The sequence below is a fragment of the Pantherophis guttatus genome, chromosome 6 (assembly GCF_059756535.1).
Source record: "Pantherophis guttatus breed Tessera chromosome 6, ASM5975653v1, whole genome shotgun sequence".
Classification (NCBI taxonomy): Eukaryota; Metazoa; Chordata; class Lepidosauria; order Squamata; family Colubridae; genus Pantherophis; species Pantherophis guttatus.
In genome coordinates, this window is record NC_142068.1 from 12,592,513 (window position 1) to 12,612,904 (window position 20,392).

The window sequence follows — 20,392 nt, forward strand, 5'->3', positions numbered from 1 at the left end:
ACAATAAGGGAGCCAGACATCAGCAAATTTCCCAAATTCGTAATCCCGTGAAGACCTGTGTGGATATTTATTTATTTATTTATTAATTTAATTTGTATACCGCCCTTCTCCCGGAAGGGACTCAGGGCGGTGAACAGCCAAGATTAAAAAACATACAAATGCAAAAGTTAAGATAATTAAAAGAATTAAATCATTGGCTACCCAAATTTAAAACCCCAAATCCATAAAATTTAAAATCCCAATTAAAAACCATTTAGGCTAGGCCGGCTTGATGAAATAAAAACGTCTTCAGGGCTTTACGGAAGGTCCGGAGGTCCGGGATCAATCGTATTCCAGGAGGCAGCTCATTCCACAGGGCGGGTGCCCCCACAGAGAAGGCTCGCCCCCTGGGGGCCGCCAGCCGACATTGCCTGACCGACGGCACCCCGAGGAGGCCCTCTCTGTGAGAGCGTATTGGCCGGTGGGAGGTTATCGGTAGCAGCAGGCGGTCTCGCAAATACCCTGGCCCTAAGCCATGGAGCGCTTTAAAGATGAGAACCAACACCTTAAAGCGCACCCGGAAGACCACCGGGAGCCAATGCAGCTCGCGCAGGAGAGGTGTTACGTGGGAGCGCCACGTCGCTCCCATAATCACCCGCGCAGCCGCATTCTGCACCAGCTGGAGCCTCCGGGTGCTCCTCAGGGGGAGCCCCATGTAGAGAGCGTTACAGTAGTCCAGGCGTGACGTAACCAAGGCATGAGTGACTGTGCACAAGGAGTCCCGATCCAGAAAGGGGCGCAACTGGCGTATCAGGCGAATTTAACTTCCTTTTCAGCAACAGAGATGTTGAAAAGAGAGCCGATGAAGAGTAGACACTCTTCAAGTTCCTTTCTGAATACCCTTTGCCAACATTCTTGCTGAACAGGAAAGTGTCCATGTCTAAATTAGTACCCAATGTAATCATTTCAGTATAGCAGAAATTATTTGAAGATGCCTAAAAATTTACTCAAGGAAAAAATGGTTCTGTGAAGTTCTAGCAAATAGAGGCCTTGTACCATTAGTCTTACTCATGGCATTCATGCTATGATTAAGTAGCTATATGTTTGTGCATATCAAGGATTATAATCAAGGATTATACACACACACATATGGCAATTTTTAATATATAGTTGACGTCCTTAGGGCTCTCTGAGCTTGGCTGTTTTCCTGCAGATGTTTCAACTGTACTGATGATATTACCTAATTTGGTCATGAAACATCTGCAAGAAAACAGCCAAGCTCAGAGAGCACCAAGGACCCCTCATTTCAACCCTGAGCAACAAATATCCTCCTTTATTGATAGTTGATATCAAAGAACCCATTATAGCCCTATCAGGAGGATAGAAGGATAGTTATAATTCAACTCACTGAGGTGGATATTGCTGTCTCCTGTTCTGCTCCAGCTACGGACCCCAAAGAATGCAGCACACACAAACTCTATACAAAGCTTATTTTACTCAAATAACTTAGTCTTTATCATTCAAAGGCTGTTAATGAACTGTCTTAACAGCCTACCAGAATTCTAAGATAAGGTAATCACAATCTTACTAGAGTTGGCAGAAAGCCCAGAAGTAATTTTGCAGACGCGAAGGCGAGTGAACTAAAGTTGTTCTCTACAGCTTGTTGCAAGCGGTGTTCCTTCTTAAATAGGCTAAGGGAGTGGCCAATTAGCCCCAAGCCTTACTCTCGAGGAGACCTCCTCCTGAGGAGCCACTCCTGCCTTTTGGCAGCTCTGCGCACCTGTGCATTGAGAAGAGGCTCCTCCTCTTCGTCCTCTTCACTTAAGGGAGCTTCTGGAGGTTCTGAAGGCCCTGGCTGAATCCCTGCCTCTGGCACCACATCTTCTCCAGCCTCCTCACTGTCCAACTCGAGCGCCAGCTGCAACAGCTGCTGATGCAGCACCACACCAGCCTCCTCGTTGTCGGAATCAGCTACAATCTGCACAGGCTGCTGACGGGCCACAACATCTCCATGCAAAGGATAACTCAAGAATAATAGTCAATACTTAACATAGCTAAACTATTACCGTAATCTTTTGCTCCTGTTGACTTCAGGTAGTCTTTGACTTACAACCATTCATTTAGTAACTATTCAGAGTTACCACAAAAGGTAACCTGCAACCTGTGTCCTCGCATTTACAACTGTCACAGCATCTACACAGTCACATGATCAAAATCCAGGCGGTTGAGAACTGGCATGTATTCATGGCAGTTGTGGTCATAAGTTGAGGACTACCTGCAGTCAGATTTGACCTGACATTAGGGGATCATAATTGCATTATATCATCAATCAGGAGGACATCTGATCAACGTTGTCACATTACTGCACAGGACTTCATCACATATACACAGCACAATTATACAGTAGTGGCCAAAATTGTGGGAACCTTTTGGGGAAAGTGTATTTTCTAAAACTAGCTAATAACACCACTTTTTTTTTTTTTGAGTAGTACCATAAAATTATATATCAATGGAAAGATAATTTAATCAAGAATGTAATGCAATAACATTTATGAAGGATTTGCTATTATAATAGCAGTTATAGTATAAAGAAAAAAAGTGAAACACGTAGAACAAATGAGTTATACAAAAACAATCACCATAGAAAAAATGAGATATACAAAAATGATCACCATGTCAGTTAATACTTAGTTGGGTAACCTTTAGCATAAATTACGGCCTTGCAACATCTTCCCATGGAGTGAACCAAGTCTTTTAGTTCTGCAGTTGTTACAATGTGAAACCCAAGATTGAATGATTGCTTCTATTAACTGGGTTTTATTGCTGGGTCGCTTCTAACTAACCAGTTTCTTTAGTCGGCTCCATAGATTTTCAATTGGGTTAAGGTCTGGGCTATTCCCAGGCCATTCCAGCAGTAGAATATGAAACTCCAAAAAAAAAAAAAAGCTATCAAACCTCAAAAATACACTTCTCCCAAAAGGTGTCCACAATTTTGACCATGACTGTACATTCAAAGAAACTTCTGAGACCTACACGGTTTTACAATTGCATCAGAAGGAATTTAAAAGTTGTAATAGTGTTTGATTGATACATGACCTCTCTTTTCTGTTGTAAGCAAGAAAGACAGAATTGAAATTCTGCGATATTGAACTAAAATGGTTTACAACGGGGAGCATTAGCTTAAAACATGCAAGATGATTATTTAAAAACGACGATTTTTATTATAGTCATGCGGTGCATCTGAATACGGTGGGTCACCACTGGCATTAGATATCAAAACCCAGCTTGAAGAAAGTTTTTGCTGTCATCAATATGGTTTTTCCCAGAGAAGTTCCTTGGTTCCTTTCTCCATCTTTACTTTTTTTTAAAAAAAAATGAATTTTAGAATTGCTTTGTCTCCTGAGGCAACACATATTGTATCTGCGTTTTGTTATTGTGTTTTAAGAAGGGAGTCATTGCATTCTCTAGAGCAGGGGTCCCCAAACCCCAGGCTGCGGCCTACTACCAGGCCATGGCCTATTCAAAACCAGGCCGTGTGAGTGGCGGGCTGGAATGCACACGCGTGCAGCTCAACTTGCTCACTCACACGGTCTGGTTCCCCTCCACTTCCCCCTCCCCGGCCAAGCTACAAATATTGGGGACTGCTGCTCTAGAGAGAATTAAATTAATCTCTCTTTCTCTCTCTCTCTTTTATTTAATTTTATTTTTTGCAAATATTGGCATGCCACTCTTGATGTTCTAGTAATCATCATACTTCTTCTTCTTTCTTTTTTTTTTTTTAACAATTCAATTTCAGAGGAAAATACTGCCATATGCCAATGGGTAGCTTCTGCCCCAGTAGGAGATTAAGATACTTTTTTAGCTAACTGTGCCATGCAGTTGATGGTTAAAATTATCTTAAGATAATTGGCCAACTGGAGCTTTCATTACATGACAGGTGATGGGAAATGAACTGTATTATATCCCGATTTCTGGTCTCCTAAGAAAAGACGACAAAAGACACAATGGAAGAAAGCAGCAACCTGATAAATTTATATGACTGTGTTAATGATGCATTGATGCAGATTCTTTGAAGTCTTTCCAGGACTAACAACAATGAAAGGGTTCAGCATGATGGTATTTGCAAATAAGAATGGGGAAAAAAATGTTCATAGTGATTTAAATTCTTCTTCAATCAATACCACACATGGTGTCCAATCCTACAACTTTAACTTTGATCTGGCATCTTGTTAACCTAGCAAACCCTCCTCATTAAGCACAATGTTTTGAAATAGTCATATACAGGTAATCCTCGGCTTACAATAGTTCATTTAATGACCATTCAAAATTACAATGGCACTGAGAAAAATGACTTATATGACCATTTTCACACTTATGACCGTTGCAGCATCCCCAGAGTCACTTGATCAAAATTCAGATGCTTGGCAACTGACTCACATTTATGACGGTTGCAGTGTTGTGACAAGCAAAGTCAGTGGGGAAGCCAGATTCACTTAACAACCATCTTACTAGCTTAATAACTGCAGTGGTTCACTTACCAACGGTAGCCCCCAAAAAAGTCATAAAATGGGGCAAAACTCATTTAACAAGTGTCTCACTTAGCAGGAATGTTGGGCTCAATTGTGGTCGTAAGTTGAGGACTACTTGTACATTACTTTGTGTATCTCACTGCAACTTGGAGAGATAGGCCTTCTTGACCTCCACAACCATCTTAAATAGATCAAAATTATCTTTTTACGGAGAAAAAGAATCTCTGAGATTCAGACTGGAGGCTGATTTATAATTTAACCCACGGCAGTAAGTGGTCCAAATATTCATCCCGAATATTGTATAAATGAAATGATGAAACTGCAGCCCAATGGGAAACAAAATATAGGAGGATTTGGCTATTTTTAAGGGGTGGGGAATTTCCTATGGACTTTGGTGTGCTATAAGATGTGCTTCTAAAATGACTTGGCCAGGGAAAATCTTAAATATAATATAATTTTAACCTGAACTTAATTCAATCATCCCAATGGATTTAAACCTATCCTCTTACTGACCCAGGAAAATGACAATTGAGCAGCAAATTCTGGAGGCCACATTAAGGACATGTCCCACCAAAGGTAGCTCCAAGATTTCTGGTTAGACACCATGAAAAATTGCTTTAAATAATCCATTGTATCATCGATGGAAAATTGAAACGGGATTGAAACAAACGATTATCTCTTGGAAAGTGATCAAGTATGTTGGATTGGACACCTTGCATCTATATAAATACATATTACATCTTATTGTTAACAGCGGTGCCAATACCTGTATGATTGCTTAACTGCTTTTAAATTTTCATTTTTGTTTCCAGCACCAACAAGTTGCTTCCACTATTTTACATGTTAGTTTAACTTCTTGCTTTGTGTGTGTTTGTTTGGTGGGAGGAGATGAGGAAGGGAATTGAAATTGATGATAATAATGTCATATTAAAGCTATTTCTACATCTGTAACAGGAATGTCATACGTTTCCTCCTGACACAAGTCATTGTTGATTTCACTATTATAGGGGAAAGGCTCTAGGGCGGCAGATAAGGCTGTTGCCATGGTGATGAAGGAGATACCGAGGGAGGAGTCTCCGGAGGAAAAACCCCTCCTTACTATGAAATCACAGGTGGGCAGAATGGTCTGGATTTGAAGGAGGAAGCTGGCGTATTTCAATGCAAATGGAGATCAACCGTTAGTAGAGCTACCATATTTTGGTTGCAAACACTCAGGCACTAGGTGGCAGTAGAGAAGTATCATTTTAGTATCTATTTGCTGCCATCTTGTGGTCAGTGGTTCTCTTCCACTGAGATATGGTAGCTCAATCACTTTCTAGAAGTCTTCCATTCTTCATGACTTCTATGTTCAATTAGACCTCTCTCTCCCTCTCTCTCCCTCTCTCTCTCTCTCTCTCTCTCTGTGTGCTTTCTCTTATTCTTGCTGTACCTTTTTCTTTCTTTGTTTTCTCTCCCGCTCTCTCTCTTCCTCTCTCTTGTTCTAACTTTATCACCACACTGGGAGAGAGCTATTTAAATCCACATATTCTTCATCCAAATTACACTGAAGGCATATTGGCAAATAATAATAATAATAATAATAATAATAGGTGAAAAATGTTAAATTTTTAAAATCACCTTGCTGATATGTTTTAACAGAATATTTTCACCTGTATCCTTTACAAAAAAAAAATAAACTATATCCAGCATTTATTTATAGATATATTTATATGATTTCTTCTTTGGCATTGCTCTCAGGGTCCGGCTTACAGTATTATAATATTATATGCAATATATTGTTACAAGATTTTTCAAAGAAGTATGTAAGACCTAAAATATAGTATAAAGCAGAGAAAAACATTACTTCTGGTTCCCCATTTCACATATTCTGCATTAATGTTGGATTTTTTTTGAAGGCAGGTGTTCGAAGTAAAATGGCTTACGTAACAAGATTGTGCATGTTAGTCATTAGCAAAGCATCTAAAACTGTTCAAAATTACCAGCTGTGATCCATGCTGTCCATAGTTACATAAAGTAGTGATATAAATTAACATTAATGGCAAAAAGATAAAAAACATACTTGGTTTGTTGAGTTTTGTGCCGTACTTCACAGTATTTAATACTTTTGAAATAGTCATGTTTACTGATTTCTACCACCCCTACCTCCTTCACACAAGTCCACCATGTTGCATGTGGAGGCCATTTTTCTCTAGAATGTTCTGTTTGCTGTGGCTCATGCGAGATCTTATCCAAATTGTACCCAATTGTCTTCAGTTTTGCAGTTTGCAGTTCTCAACCTTAGAAAAGCTAGGTTATATGTTAACAGATTAAATGAAACATGGCAAAACTGAAGAAGTGTTTCTTCAAAAGCCAACAATCAAACAAGCAATCTAATGACCAATCTATTTTGTTGAAACAGTCTGCTTTAGTAATCAATATATGAGACTTCAATCTTATAACTTAAAGCTAAGGTCAACAGGAATGAATGTCCTTAACTTTCTAATTCCTAGTGTGACAGGACATTAAAAAATATTGGTTCTTTTTTAAGAACTAATATTTGCACATAGGATATAAATATTATTATATTATATTATATTATATTATATTATATTATATTATATTATATTATATTATATTATATTATATTATATTATATTATATTATATTATATTTTAATTATATCGTATCATATATCATATCATTACATTACATTACACTACACTACATTATTAATTATTGTTTCATTATAAGATAAAAATGCAGAAAAAACAAAAGTTAGAAAACTAAGAGGAGAGAGAAAATGCAGAGAGAAAAAATAGTGATTTCTGACTTTTTCTGTGCAGTGAAATACAAACAAATACTTCAACCTTTTGTTTTACATTTCACAACATTTCAAGCCATTTCTATAATAACGAAGTCATTCTAATCATGAAAATCTAAAATCAAGTTTCCATTTTGTTTCACATTGGCATTACTTTTGAATCTATACTGTGATTAGCATTAGGTATGATTTATTAAAACAAGTTGACTTCTCACTGTTCATTATTAGGAAACTGCAGTTAAAAGTAAACATATGGGTTTGATTCTAAAGCTCTGAATATGATAAACCAGAATATTAAATAGTTATTCAGTAAAATGTGGATAGCTAACAAGACTTGGGCGGAATAAATGGAGATATTTGATTCAGATCCCTAAGGTAAAACGAATAACATTTCGCATTTGGAGGAAATTGCTAAATTTAGTGTTACAATATAATCTCAAGGATTTTTCAGTAGTTTAATTACATATTGGCATTAATTGCATCTTTCATCTGAATGCATGACAAATGGAGGGAAAAATAGATTGTCACAGGATGCAGTAATACTAAGGGATTAGTATTAGTATACAGGAAGGGCTGTACGGAACAGTCTGGCCAGGGATCTCTTGTTAAATTAATCCTTATAATCAACTATTTTAATTAAGGTTCTGAATTGTACTATGTATGGACCCTCATGTGCCTTTGCCAGACTTAAATATTAACTCTGTAATACTGTGATTTTTTTTTTAGACTTTCTGCATCAAAATGTGGGCCGTGGCTCTAAATTTTGGTTCCTCCCCTAGTTATTGGATCAATACTCATTATTATTATTACTATTATTGTTGTTTGTATGGAATAAATGGAAAGTTACATTTAAAACAAAACACAGCCCAAAGGCTTTATGCTTTTAACTTCATTTTATTTACTAAATGCATTACTAAAAACAATTCAAGAGAGATAAGAGACATATCAAAAGAAAAGTAAAATATAATTAAGAAAGTAAATGTAAGTAAACATAGGATCTGAATTGTCAAGGAGATTAATGTTTCTTTAGCTATCTCAAGCACATCAAATGTCAGGCAGGGAAGATCAGGTCCACTCATGAAAGTCCAATTAAACTGATTTATTGCTACTCAGACCTACGGACAGGAATATACTCAACTAAGAGTTAGCACCTGCTAGGAGTTACCAGAATTCAGGGGAAGTTGGACTTCGTTCACTTGTGTCTACATAATGATTCTAAACTAACCCCTCTTTTGATTCTGCTAAGACTAAACTAAGACTAAACTAGGACTAAGCTATGACTAACGAGGAAAAACTAAGAGTAAGACTAAATTAAAACTAAACTAAGAACTTTAAACGAAGAGTATCTGATTAACACGATATGTACATAGTAGCTAGAATTATAGGCAACGTAATTCTAATTATAGATGATCTAATTTTAACTATAGAATCACATATTCTAATTGCTTGTAAAGTAAAAATATAAACTAAATGTATAATAAGCCATATTTGGGATGTGGCACAAATCCATACACTAAGCCATTATCTAAGAAAAGTTTCCAGTTAGAAATGAATTCTATATCAGATTTACTTTTAAGTATAACATGTTGGACATCAAAACATAGCCCCATAATTTCCATCTTTCAAAGGAACAAATCAAACATGCTTTCCAATAAGAAGTATGTGATAAACCTTAGCACAGCTAACGTAAGAAGTTCAATATGACACATGGCTTGATGAAAAGTTGAATAAAAGTATTTCTGATTGCAAAGGAAATTCAGCTTCAAAAGCTGTTTCATTCTCATGTGAATCATGTTCCTTTTTAACTTCATGGGAGCTATTTGCGTGGAATATTTTTTTTTCCCAACAGAAGTAAATGAATTTTACACAATTGAAATCGCCAGATTGAAGCGTACAGTGTGTTTAAAATAATGGTAACCATAGCAGTAATAAAAAATATAGACCGTTATTATCAACAATTTGCAAATGTATGTATTAAAATACCAGCCCACCTTTTTATTATTATTTCTACATATTCAAATACCCATGAATGTTAAATTACTTGAATGATTCAAACTAATTCAAAGGCAGCTCAAACCTTGCAATTATTTCATTTAATTTACTCCATTTGTGTAAAATCCCAAAGTAGCTTAATTCAAGTTATTAGGAATTGCCAATATGCTTCTGTGCCTTAAAATAACTCCTTCTCAGTTGCCTTTTACAGATTTGCAATATTGAATTATCCACACACATACGTCAAGGTAAATAGGTAACTTCAGAGGGACCATTGTCCCACAAGATATTACAGTGAACATGTATTCGTTTCTCCCTATGTAAGAAGGTTGTGATTCTGTCTGTATTTTACGTGAATATGTGTTAACGCCTTGCCAATTCCCAAGAGCAGTTCCTTAACAAACATGCAAAGCAAAATAAATATCTGAGTGGTCTTTGTATATGAAGTTATGCACAGGTAATAATCCTTGTAGGAAAATCTACCTGTTTGATGATACCACTTTTTATTGACCTACAGATACAGTACGGCGCAGGAAGCTTTGCTTTGATACATCCTGTTTTGGTTTTACGTGCAAACCAGTTTATGAATCAGGCAAATTGAACGAGAGAGAGAGAGTGGAACTCCTGATTCATATTCTAATGTGTTTTCATGCCCATTTGCTTTTATTTCCAGTAATCGTAAGAGTTTTCCAGAGTGAACTGTTTATTGGTTTGTGCATGTTTTTGTGCTCCTGTGTTGTGAACTGACCTCATCTTTGCCATCGTTGAGTGGACAAGTATTTCTGATAATTGCCTCCAGATCAGCTTTGTTGTATTTGATCGTGTTGCCTTTATCACTTGCAGACTGCTATCAATACTTCGCTGCCTTTTAATGCCGATCCCCATGCACCTTTCATAGGGAGCATTTGTCTGACATCGTGTAAGACTGCAAGAAAATGAGAAAGTTTTAGATCCAACTTTATGTGTTTCGTCTGTAGTAGTAGGGAAGCCATTTAAAAATTCTCTCTGTGCTAGACTCCCATGTTGTATTCTTAATGCATACAGGCATAGATCAAAAGGATGGCCTTGGTCATGTCACTATTTTCCGGCAAAACTGTATCTCCTCTGGAGTTGATCAAAAACAATTGAATGCGACCTGCATGGATATATGTAGTGCAGTCTATCCCCGTGGAGTCTATCCACGGGGAACCTATTTTCAGTGGTTTCCATGACATGGCTTTATGTAATCTACAAACTCAGCTTTAATGTAGAAAAGGAAAACATTTAGTTCCATTCTAGACCTTGTATGGTGATGAAGGAGATACCGAGGGAGGAGTCTCCGGAGGAAAAACCCCTCCTTACTATGAAATTAAAGGTGCGCAGAATGGTACATATTTGAAGGAGGAAGCTGGCATATTTCAATGCAAATGGAGATCAACCGTTAGTAGAGCTACCATATTTTGGTTGCAAACACTCAGCCTCTAGGTGGCAGCAGAGAAGTATCATTTTAGTATCTATTTGCTGCCATCTTGTGGTCAGTGGTTCTCTTCCGCTGAGATATGGTAGCTCAATCATTTTCTAGAAGCCCTCCATTCTTCTTGACTTCTATGTTCAATTAGACCTCTCTCTCTCTCTCTCTCTCTCTCTCTCTCTCTCTCTCTCTCTCTCCCCTCCCTCCCTCTCTTCCACTCTTTCTCTTCCTCTCTCTTATTCTAACTTTATCACCACACTAGGAGAGCTATTTAAATCCGCATATTCTTCATCCAAATTACACGGAAGGCATATTGGCAAATAATAATAATAATAATAATAATAATAATAATAATAATAATAATAATAATAATAATATAGGTGAAAATGTTAATTTTTTAAAATCACCTTGCTGATATGTTTAACAGAATATTTGACAAAATTAGATTGTCTACCTTAGCTTCTCAACCATGCCTTCCCAGAGTATTGAATAGAACTCTGAGTCCTGACAGTAGGATTATTGTTTTAATGGCTTGAAGTTAGCCAGCAGCATTCATGTCCAAGAATGGTAACAACATTAACAAGAGCTTGACAACTGAAAGAACAAACACCCTCAATCTGATGTCTTTCCAATGTTTTGGAATCACAGCAATTTCAGGTTTCTAAAGAATGCCAGCCTACTTCAACTCTGAACCGTCTTCCAGAATAATGTAGAGGCAATCCTTGACTTAAGTGGGATGCAGTGGCTCAGGGGCTAAGATACTGAGCTTGTCAATCAGAAGGTCAACAGTTCAGCGGTTCGAATCCCTAGCGCTGCGTAACAGAGTGAGCTCCCGTTACTTGTCCCAGCTTCTGCCAACCTAGCAGTTTGAAAGCACGTAAAAAATGCAAGTAGAAAAATAGGGACCACCTTTGGTGGGAAGGTAACAGCGTTCCGTGCGCCTTTGGTGTTTAGTCATGCCGGCCACATGACCACGGAGACGTCTTCGGACCGCGCTGGCTCTTCGGCTTAGAAACGGAGATGAGCACCACCCCCTAGAGCCAGAAACGACTAGCACACATGTGCAGGGGAACCTTTACCTTTAATCCTTGAGTTACCACCACAACTGAGCCCAAAATGTCCATTGCTAAGCAAGACGCTTATTAAATAAACTTTTGCCCCATTTCACAACTTTTCTTGCCACAGTTCTTAAGTGAATCACTGCAGTTGCTAAGTTAGTAACGCAGTTCTTAAGTGAACCTGGCCTCCCCGTTGACTTTGCTTGTCATAAATATGAACCAGTTGCCAAGCAACCAAATTTTGATCACCTGACCATGGAGATGCTGCAACAATTGTAAGTGTGAAAAATGGTCATAAGACTGCTGTTGTCACTTCAAACGGTCACTAAATGAATGGTTATTAGTCAAGGACTAGCTGTATGATTTTTCTTTTCAACTTCCAAGTGTAATTTATAACCTTGGGATTCTGTAATCTCTTTCAAATATTAACTTGGCCTAACTACATGCTTGCTTTTTCTGAGATTAGTTAAACTGTCTAGGAGATCTAACTAACATAAGGTTTAATGGGACTTACTATAAGCTGCATAGCTTGTAGTATGTTTTAAAGCAGGGGTCTCCAACCTTGGCAACTTTACGACTTGTGGACTTCAACTCCCAGAATTCCTCAGCCAGCATACGCTGGCTGAGGAATTCTGGGAATTAAAGTCCACAAGTCGTAAAGTTGCCAAGGTTGGAGATCCCTGTTTTAGAGAGCCACCGTTGTAATGGCTATCACATAAGGATTGAAAATTGCCTTCTGAAGACAAATCTCATAGCCCCATGGGGGTGCTACAACGATCCTAAGTGTGAAAAACAGTCATAATTAACTTTATTTCAGTGCTGTTGTAACTTTGAACTGTCACTAAATGAATGCTTATAAATTGAGGGTTACCTGTAATCTAACACGGTCTAGTGAAAGCTAGTTTTAGGCGCTACTCAATGATCCCTAACATTTTGAAATGTTGGTTTCCATCCTTGGGGATTTCAATTTTCACAGATTTTGCAGTAAAGGACAGCTTCTGGGAATGCCAAGGTTGAGACGGATTCGTCTATGATTTTTGGACATGACAACAACCTGTAGACACCTTACAAAATTATTATTTTTTAATTAAAGGCCAATAAAACTGTTAAACCGTGACAGTTATTAGATTATGAAGGGCCATTTGTAAGTTAAGTATTAAACATTTTATTTATTTTAGGAGGACATGTATAATACTGTATTCAATCTGGCTTATTGGCTGCTACTATGGTATCATTATTTAACTTTGTAGAATAAGGGTATTCAGTCCACCAGCCTCTAACCAGTTTTATCGTATATATGATGTACAGTGACAATAAAGGCTATACTAATGCCTTCGTAAGGATACACTTGGAATACTGCATTCAGTTTTGGTCGCCACGATGTAAAAAAGATGTTGAGACTCTAGAAAGAGTGCAGAGAAGAGTAACAAAGATGATCAGCGGACAGGAGGCTAAAACATATGAAGAACAGTTACAGAAACTGGGTATGTCTAGTTTAATGAAAAGAAGGACTAGTGGGAACATAATAGCAGTATTCCAATATCTCAGGGGCTGCCACAAAAAAGAGGGAGTCAAGCTATTCTCCAAAGCACCTGAAGGCAGGGCAAGAAGCAATGGGTGGAAACAGAATAGAATAGAATAGAATAGAATAGAATAGAATAGAATAGAATAGAATAGAATAGAATAGAATAGAATAGAATAGAATAGAATAGAATAGAATAGAATAGAATAGAATAGAATAGAATAGAATAGAATTCTTTATTGGCCAAGTGTGTTTGGACACACAAGGCATTTGTCTTGGTGCATATGCTCTCAGTGTACATAAAAGAAAAGATACATTCGTCAAGAATCATAAGGTACAACACTTAATGATAGTCATAGGAGACAAATAAGCAATCAAATTATACTAGGAAACAGTCAATATAAATCTTAAGGATACCAACAACAAGGTTACAGTCATACAGTCATCAGTGGGAGGAGATGGGTGATAGGAACGATGAGAAGATTAATAGTAATGCAGACTTAGTAACTAGTTTGACAGTGTTGAGGGAATTATTTGTTTAGCAGAGTGATGGCGTTCGGGGAAAAACTGTCCTTGTGTCTAGTTGTTCTGGTGTGCAGTGCTCTTTAGCGTTGTTTTGAGAGTAGGAGTTGAAACAGTTTATGTCCTGGATGTGAGGGGTCTGTAAATATTTTCACAGCCCTCTTTTTGACTCGTGCAGTATACAGGTCCTCAATGGAAGGCAAGTTGGTAGTAATGGTTTTTTCTGCAGTTCTAATTATACTCTGAAGTCTTGTCTGTCTTGTTGGGTTGCAGAGCCAAACCAGACAGTTATAGAGGTGCAGATGACAGATTAATAATTATAATGATGATAATGATGATAATGATAATAATTCCTCTGTTGAACTGCATCAGCAGCTCCTTGGGCAGTTAGAGCTTTCTGAGTTGGCGCAGAAAGAACTAATGAAGGAGAGAAGCAACTTAGAACTAAGGAGAAATTTCCTGACAGCTAGAACAATTAATCAGTGGAACAACTTGCCTCCAGAAGTTGTGAATGCTCCAACACTGGAAGTTTTTAAGAAGAGGTTGGATAACCATTTGTCTGAAGTGGTGTAGGGTTTCCTGCCTGAGCAGGGGGGTTGGACTAGAAGACCTTCAAGGTCCCTTCCAACTCTGTTATTCTATTCTATTCTATTCTATTCTATTCTATTCTATTCTATTCTATTCTATTCTATTCTATTCTATTCTATTCTATTCTATTCTATTCTATTCTATTCTATCAGCCAAGTGTACCTCTGAAAGGCAATGTTTCAAACATTGCCTTGAATAAATGTTGGCTCCCTGCCAAACTGCCATTTCTTTGTAGAAGTGAAATAGGGTTTTTTTGGCTGAGTGACTGATTTGTTTATAAACTGCCATGCAATACTGAGAGATTAAGAACTTGATAGCCTATCCTTGAAAGCTTGTGTTTCGCTAAACAGAAATGCAAATTCCAGATCACAGGGGATGGGGGTGGGGGGCAGGAGAGGAGAGGAGAGGAGAGGAGAGGAGAGGAGAGGAGAGGAGAGGAGAGGAGAGGAGAGGAGAGGAGAGAGGGTGTTTCATAAGGTAGGGACAGCCATGCAAAAGTCACACTTTCTGATATCCAGGTAGATGGCAACAAAAGGGACCCAGGTTGTGCCTACCTTATCGGATTTGATAGGATACCCAAATACCATCAAGGATAAGTCATCCCATCGATAACCTGAGCCACGGATAACCTGATCCAGGTACAATTCAGATGGCTGATTATTATCTTTAAAACCTATTATCTTTAAAACCTGGGTTTTAAAGATAATAATCAGCCTTTTGAATTGCAACTGGAAGCAAATGGGGAGCTAATGCAGCTGGCACAAGAAAGGTATACAGGTAGTCCTTGACTAACAGCAGTTTATTTAGTGACCTTTCAAAGATGCAATGGCACTGGAAAATGTGACTTATGCCTGTTTTTCAATGTTACGACCTTTGCAGCATCCCTATGATCCCTATGTTCAAAATTCCAGATGTTTGGCAACTGACTCATATTTATGACCGTCACAGTGTCATGTGATTTCCTTTTGTGACCTTCTGACCAGCAAAGTCACTCCTATTGAAATGAATGGAACATTGTAAAACATGATGGAAGACTGATGATTCAGCAAATCTTCCTTTCATTGTGTGATTGAGAAAACAACAACAACAACAGATTGTTGATTTGTGGAAGCAGGTTGCATTTTTTTTCCTGCAGAGACAATGCAGACAAATCAAGTTTCTTTTCAGAAGAGTGAGGGACAGAAAAAACATAAAATAAAACCAAATGGTTAAAAAAACAAGTCTAAAATTATTGCCGGTAGTAAAGTTTACTTTCAGATGTGACGCAAATCTAATTTTAGAAGGAAAATGAATAACATAATAGTAATACTGAATTAGAGGCAAATCTGGTAGACTGAATACCCTTATTCTACAAAGTTAAATAATGATACCATAGCAGCAGCCAATAAACCAGATTGAATACAGTACCCATATTCTGGCTCTTGAGTCTTGCTTATTGACTGCTATTAAAGTATTACTATTTAACCTTGAGGACTGTATCTCTGAATAAAGTATTATCTCTGTATGTCTTCCTCCTCAACCTCCTCAAGCATTTTCTAAATACCAGCCCCTGCACAATTTGGATTCTTCATACCCTTAACTAACTAAACTAAATCCATTTTTCTGGATTTGCACTATTCATTGAATCCTAAATTAGTTCATCAAGTAAGGTTCCCCTCACACATTAAGCCACTCAAAAACCAAACTCAGGTTAACACATTATGTATTTGAATCTGCTGAGTTTTCGAGCCTCCTAGTTAAATACTTCATGTAAGACAGACTTTAAAAGCCTCTTATTGACAATGTTCCTTCCAAGGTTATTTTTAAAGCTGCTTTTATAAATTTTCTTGAGCTAGCACTCTCACAAATAGAGGGTAGGAGTGTTATAAATCTCTTTACACAGCTAATGTGATTCTAGACTAGCTCCCATTAAGTGCAAGAAAAAGTTAAGTCACTGAGGGTCAAAACTGGATTAGGCATTCCCCCCAGCCTCCAGTTTTTCTCTCCGCTCAAAATTCTCAGTATCCCAATTAGTAATTATGAGTGGATACAAATCTGGCATCCTTAAGTGTTTTATAGTTTTAGAACTCTAAACAGCTCATTTCACCTTGCTGAGATGGGCAGTTATTGAATGAATGAATGAATGAATGAATGAATGAATGAATGAATGAATGAATGAATGATGAATGAATGAATGAATTTAAGCCATTATTTATTTAACCATGGCATATTGATTTAATCGTAAATGGCTAGAATTGCAGGACACATAAACCTTATTTTACCATTCGTAGCTGGTGACAACCACACTAAAGCAAATGGAGGAGACTTCTTCCCTATCTCAAAGAATCCTGTTTCAAGTAATATTAGTATCACCTTCTGAGGGCAGGAACTCTTTGGTGGTGGGATGGATGTCACTCGGAAGTGATGAGCATTGCTGGCTGTGGAATTCTGGGAGTTGAAGTCCACACATCTTCAGGTTGCCAAGGTTGAGAAACAATGTACCAGAGAAGCAAGCCAGATGTTCATCTATTTAGGCGAAGAACCAGATTGGTAGTTGAGAAATTCTTCAGGAATGCCACCAATGTTTAGGACAAGATCACCTGTGGGCCTCCAGTGAACAGGTCCACATAAATGTACTCACCCTTCCCTTTTTACTCTTCATGCACTTATGTGTTCTCATTTAGAGAAAATTATACTCCCTCTTATACATATGCAGCCTGCCCTATTTTCTGTCATGACAATCCATTTGACTTGCTCTATGCACAGTGTTTGCATATTAGATGCAAGTTTGCCTAAGGCTGTAGAATCATAGCAGTGGACGGGATCTCAGAGGTCTTCTAGTCCAACCCCCTTCTCAAGGCAGAAGTAAAGCATCCCAGTCAACGGGTTGTCCAGTCTATTTTTTAAAAAAACCTCCAGTGATGGAACATCCACAACACCAAGTGGCAAGCTGTTCCATTGATTAATTGCTCTGTCAGAAAACTTCTCCTTACTTCTAGGTTGGATCTCTCTTTAACAAGCTTCCACCCATTACTTCTTGTCCTCTGGTGCCCTAGAGCAGCTGTGTGACAAACTCAAGGCCCATGGGCCAGTGGTGGGTTCCTCCCGGTTCCACTGAGCCGGTAGTGGTGACGACATGATGTCACTGAACTGGTTCTGCCCCCCGCCCCCGCCACTTTATTATTACCTTTTATTTGGCTCCACCCCCAATCTATTGCTGCCTCCTGAGTCCCAGCTGATCGGCTAGAAGGAAAAAAACTGTTTAAACTCTTGCCACGGGGCTTCAAAGGGCCGCCCTACAGCTGATCAGTGTTAAAAGGCAGTGTGGTGGTAGACCGGTGCCTCCAAAAATAAATGGGTAGACCAATGCCTCCAAAAGCAAATGAGTAGACCGGTACAGCTTTGCAAGTAGTTAAAAGTCTGATAGACAAGTACCTCTGCTAAATCCTAAAGAATAGTCACATGGCCATCAAGCCACACCCACAAAATAAGTCACACCCACAGAACTGATAGTAAAAAAATTTAGAACCCACCCCTGCCATGGGCCAAATTCAACCCACAGAGTGCTTAGATCTGGCCCGCAGGGTTGCCCTGGAAACAGTGAAGGAACAGGCCACGATGCCTCTGCCAGTGAAAATGGAGCTTGGAAGGGCCATGCACAGCCCTCCTTGTCAGGGTGCTAATTAATCCCATTCTGCTTTTGGGTAGTCGCACCTTGATTTAGAGATGTGGATCGAGACTTTTCCTTGCAAGTATACATTAAGAAAATAAACCCGAAGATATATTTTTCTAAGAAAAACTCATTTGTTATAAAGAAAATAAAACATCTCATTATCTAAATAATTACATTTTGGCAACGTTCCTGCTGGCCACCTCTCTGCGGCCGGACCTCTTGGCAGGAGAACAAAAAAGATAGAAGAAAAGAAAAGGAACGCAGACATGCGTAGTTAGCTTACTGATAAGAAACTTGGCAAGCTACGGAAAGTCTTAAAGTCCAAAAATATGAGCTCATCTGGTAAATACAGAAATGCAGTGACACTCCTGAGCTCCATTTTTGCTGGCAGAGGGCTGCCAGGAGGCCATCACAACCAAAAATGGACCTCAGGAGCCCATTCTCTCTGGCAGAGCACTCAAGCCACCACAGGCGCCCCCGACACTAGTGATGTCGAGCTGGCCGCGCCCACACTGGCCATGCCCCCACCAGCCCACACGAGGTCAAACACAATCCTGATGTGGCCCTCAATGAAATCGAGTTTGACATCCCTGCCCTAGAGAATAAGTCAATTCCCTCTTCTTTGTGACAATCCTTCAAGGATTTGGAAGATAGCATCTTACACTACAAGGAACAAATGAATTGCAAAAGTCCTTTTGAATTCTGATTTTGCGGCATGGAAGAATTCTTGAGCATCCCTATTCACATCCACGTCCTTTATCCCATCCATCACCTTTCTCCTCACTCAATGTGGAACACTAAATTATTCCTTGTTTCACACTTTTGGTTTTTTTTTTTTTTTCTTCGTTGCCTCTTCCTGAAGAAGCTTCTGTTTAAAGTTAGGCTTGAAAACCTGCCACTCCATCTGCAGAATTAATTAATTCCTTAATAACAGCTTCAGTTCTAATATGTTTGAAGGGCGCCAGCGGGGGAGGTTTTTTGTAAATCTCACAGGGCAGCCGATATGCTTTCAGATAATCTTCCCAGATAATGCATTAGCTGGTTGAATTCTTTTGTTACACAGAAAGGCTAACTTGATTACAAAGCCTCAGCAGTGTGCCAGAGCTGGCTTTCTGTCCATAAATGGATGAATAGAACATTGGAAAGGAGGACATCTGATTAGTGAAAATTATTATTATTATTATTATTATTATTATTATTATTATTATTATTCAACAATTATTATTGTTGCAAAAATTCAACATGTTACCACCAACAGCAAATGCCGCCTCTGCAATGAGAAAGATGAGACAGTCGACCACCTGATCAGTGGGTGCAGCAAAATTTCACAAACTGACTACCTACAACACCATGACCGTGTTGCTAAGATCATTCACTGGAAATTGTGCCAGAAGTTTGGATTTGAGTACAGCAAAAATCACTGGGAACATCAGGTTGAGAAAGTTTTAGAGAATGAGAAACTCAAGATCTTGTGGGACTTTAGGATTCAGACTGACAGGCACTTGGTCCACAACACACCTGACATAACAATAGTTGAAAAGAAAAAAGTATGGTTCATTGACATTGCAATACCTGGTGATGCACAGATTGAAGATAAGCAGCAAGAAAAAATCACAAAGTACCGGGATTTGCAAATTGAAGTTGAGCGACTGTGGAAAAAGAAATCGTGTGTTGTCCCGATTGTAATTGGAGCCCTTGGAGCAATACCCAAAGGGCTACCCCGCTATTTAGAAATTCTAAATTTGCCGGACTTGAACATTTTGACTCTACAAAAAAACCACCTTACTCGGAACAGCTTACATCCTCCGACGATACCTTAACAGTTCCTAGGTCCTTGGTTAGGACTCGAGCTGCTGAGTTATTAACCAGCCTCAAAGGCTGTGAATCTCACTAAAGATTAAATAATAATAATAATAATAATAATAATAATAATAATAATAATAATAATAATAAAAAAAAAAAAAAAAAAAAACAGTGATACCCATTGTAATCGGGGCACTTGGTACCATGTCCAAGACTTTTATAACATACATCAGCAAATTGCAGCTTTCTGCAATAACACCAGCGGAACTGCAAAAAACTGCGCTACATGGAACATCATACATCTTAAGAAGGTACCTGATTGATACCTAGGATGCTGGCAGCAACCCGTATCAACCATTAGCACCAGTCAATGGTATTTGTGATGCATTTTGACTGAGCTTCATATTTAATGAATAAAGATGATGATGATGATGATGATGATGATGATGATGATGATGATGATAGCCCTTATTGTCATTGTACATCATGTTTACAAC

The 20,392-nt window shown here is 38.4% G+C and overlaps 1 protein-coding gene across 2 annotated transcripts in view; it reads left to right on the forward strand.

The window, feature by feature from the left end:
• The window catches only part of PEX5L (peroxisomal biogenesis factor 5 like), a 211,878-nt gene that overhangs the window by 148,823 nt on the left and 42,663 nt on the right, over positions 1-20,392 (forward strand). The window contains exon 2 of one of the 2 annotated variants that reach the window (XM_060682845.2): positions 5,516-5,620. The exons of the other annotated variant lie outside the window; for it this stretch is intronic. Within the exon in view, the coding sequence (XP_060538828.2) occupies positions 5,516-5,620 (105 nt within the window). The remainder of the gene's footprint in view (positions 1-5,515; positions 5,621-20,392) is intronic. 2 annotated transcript variants of the gene reach the window in all.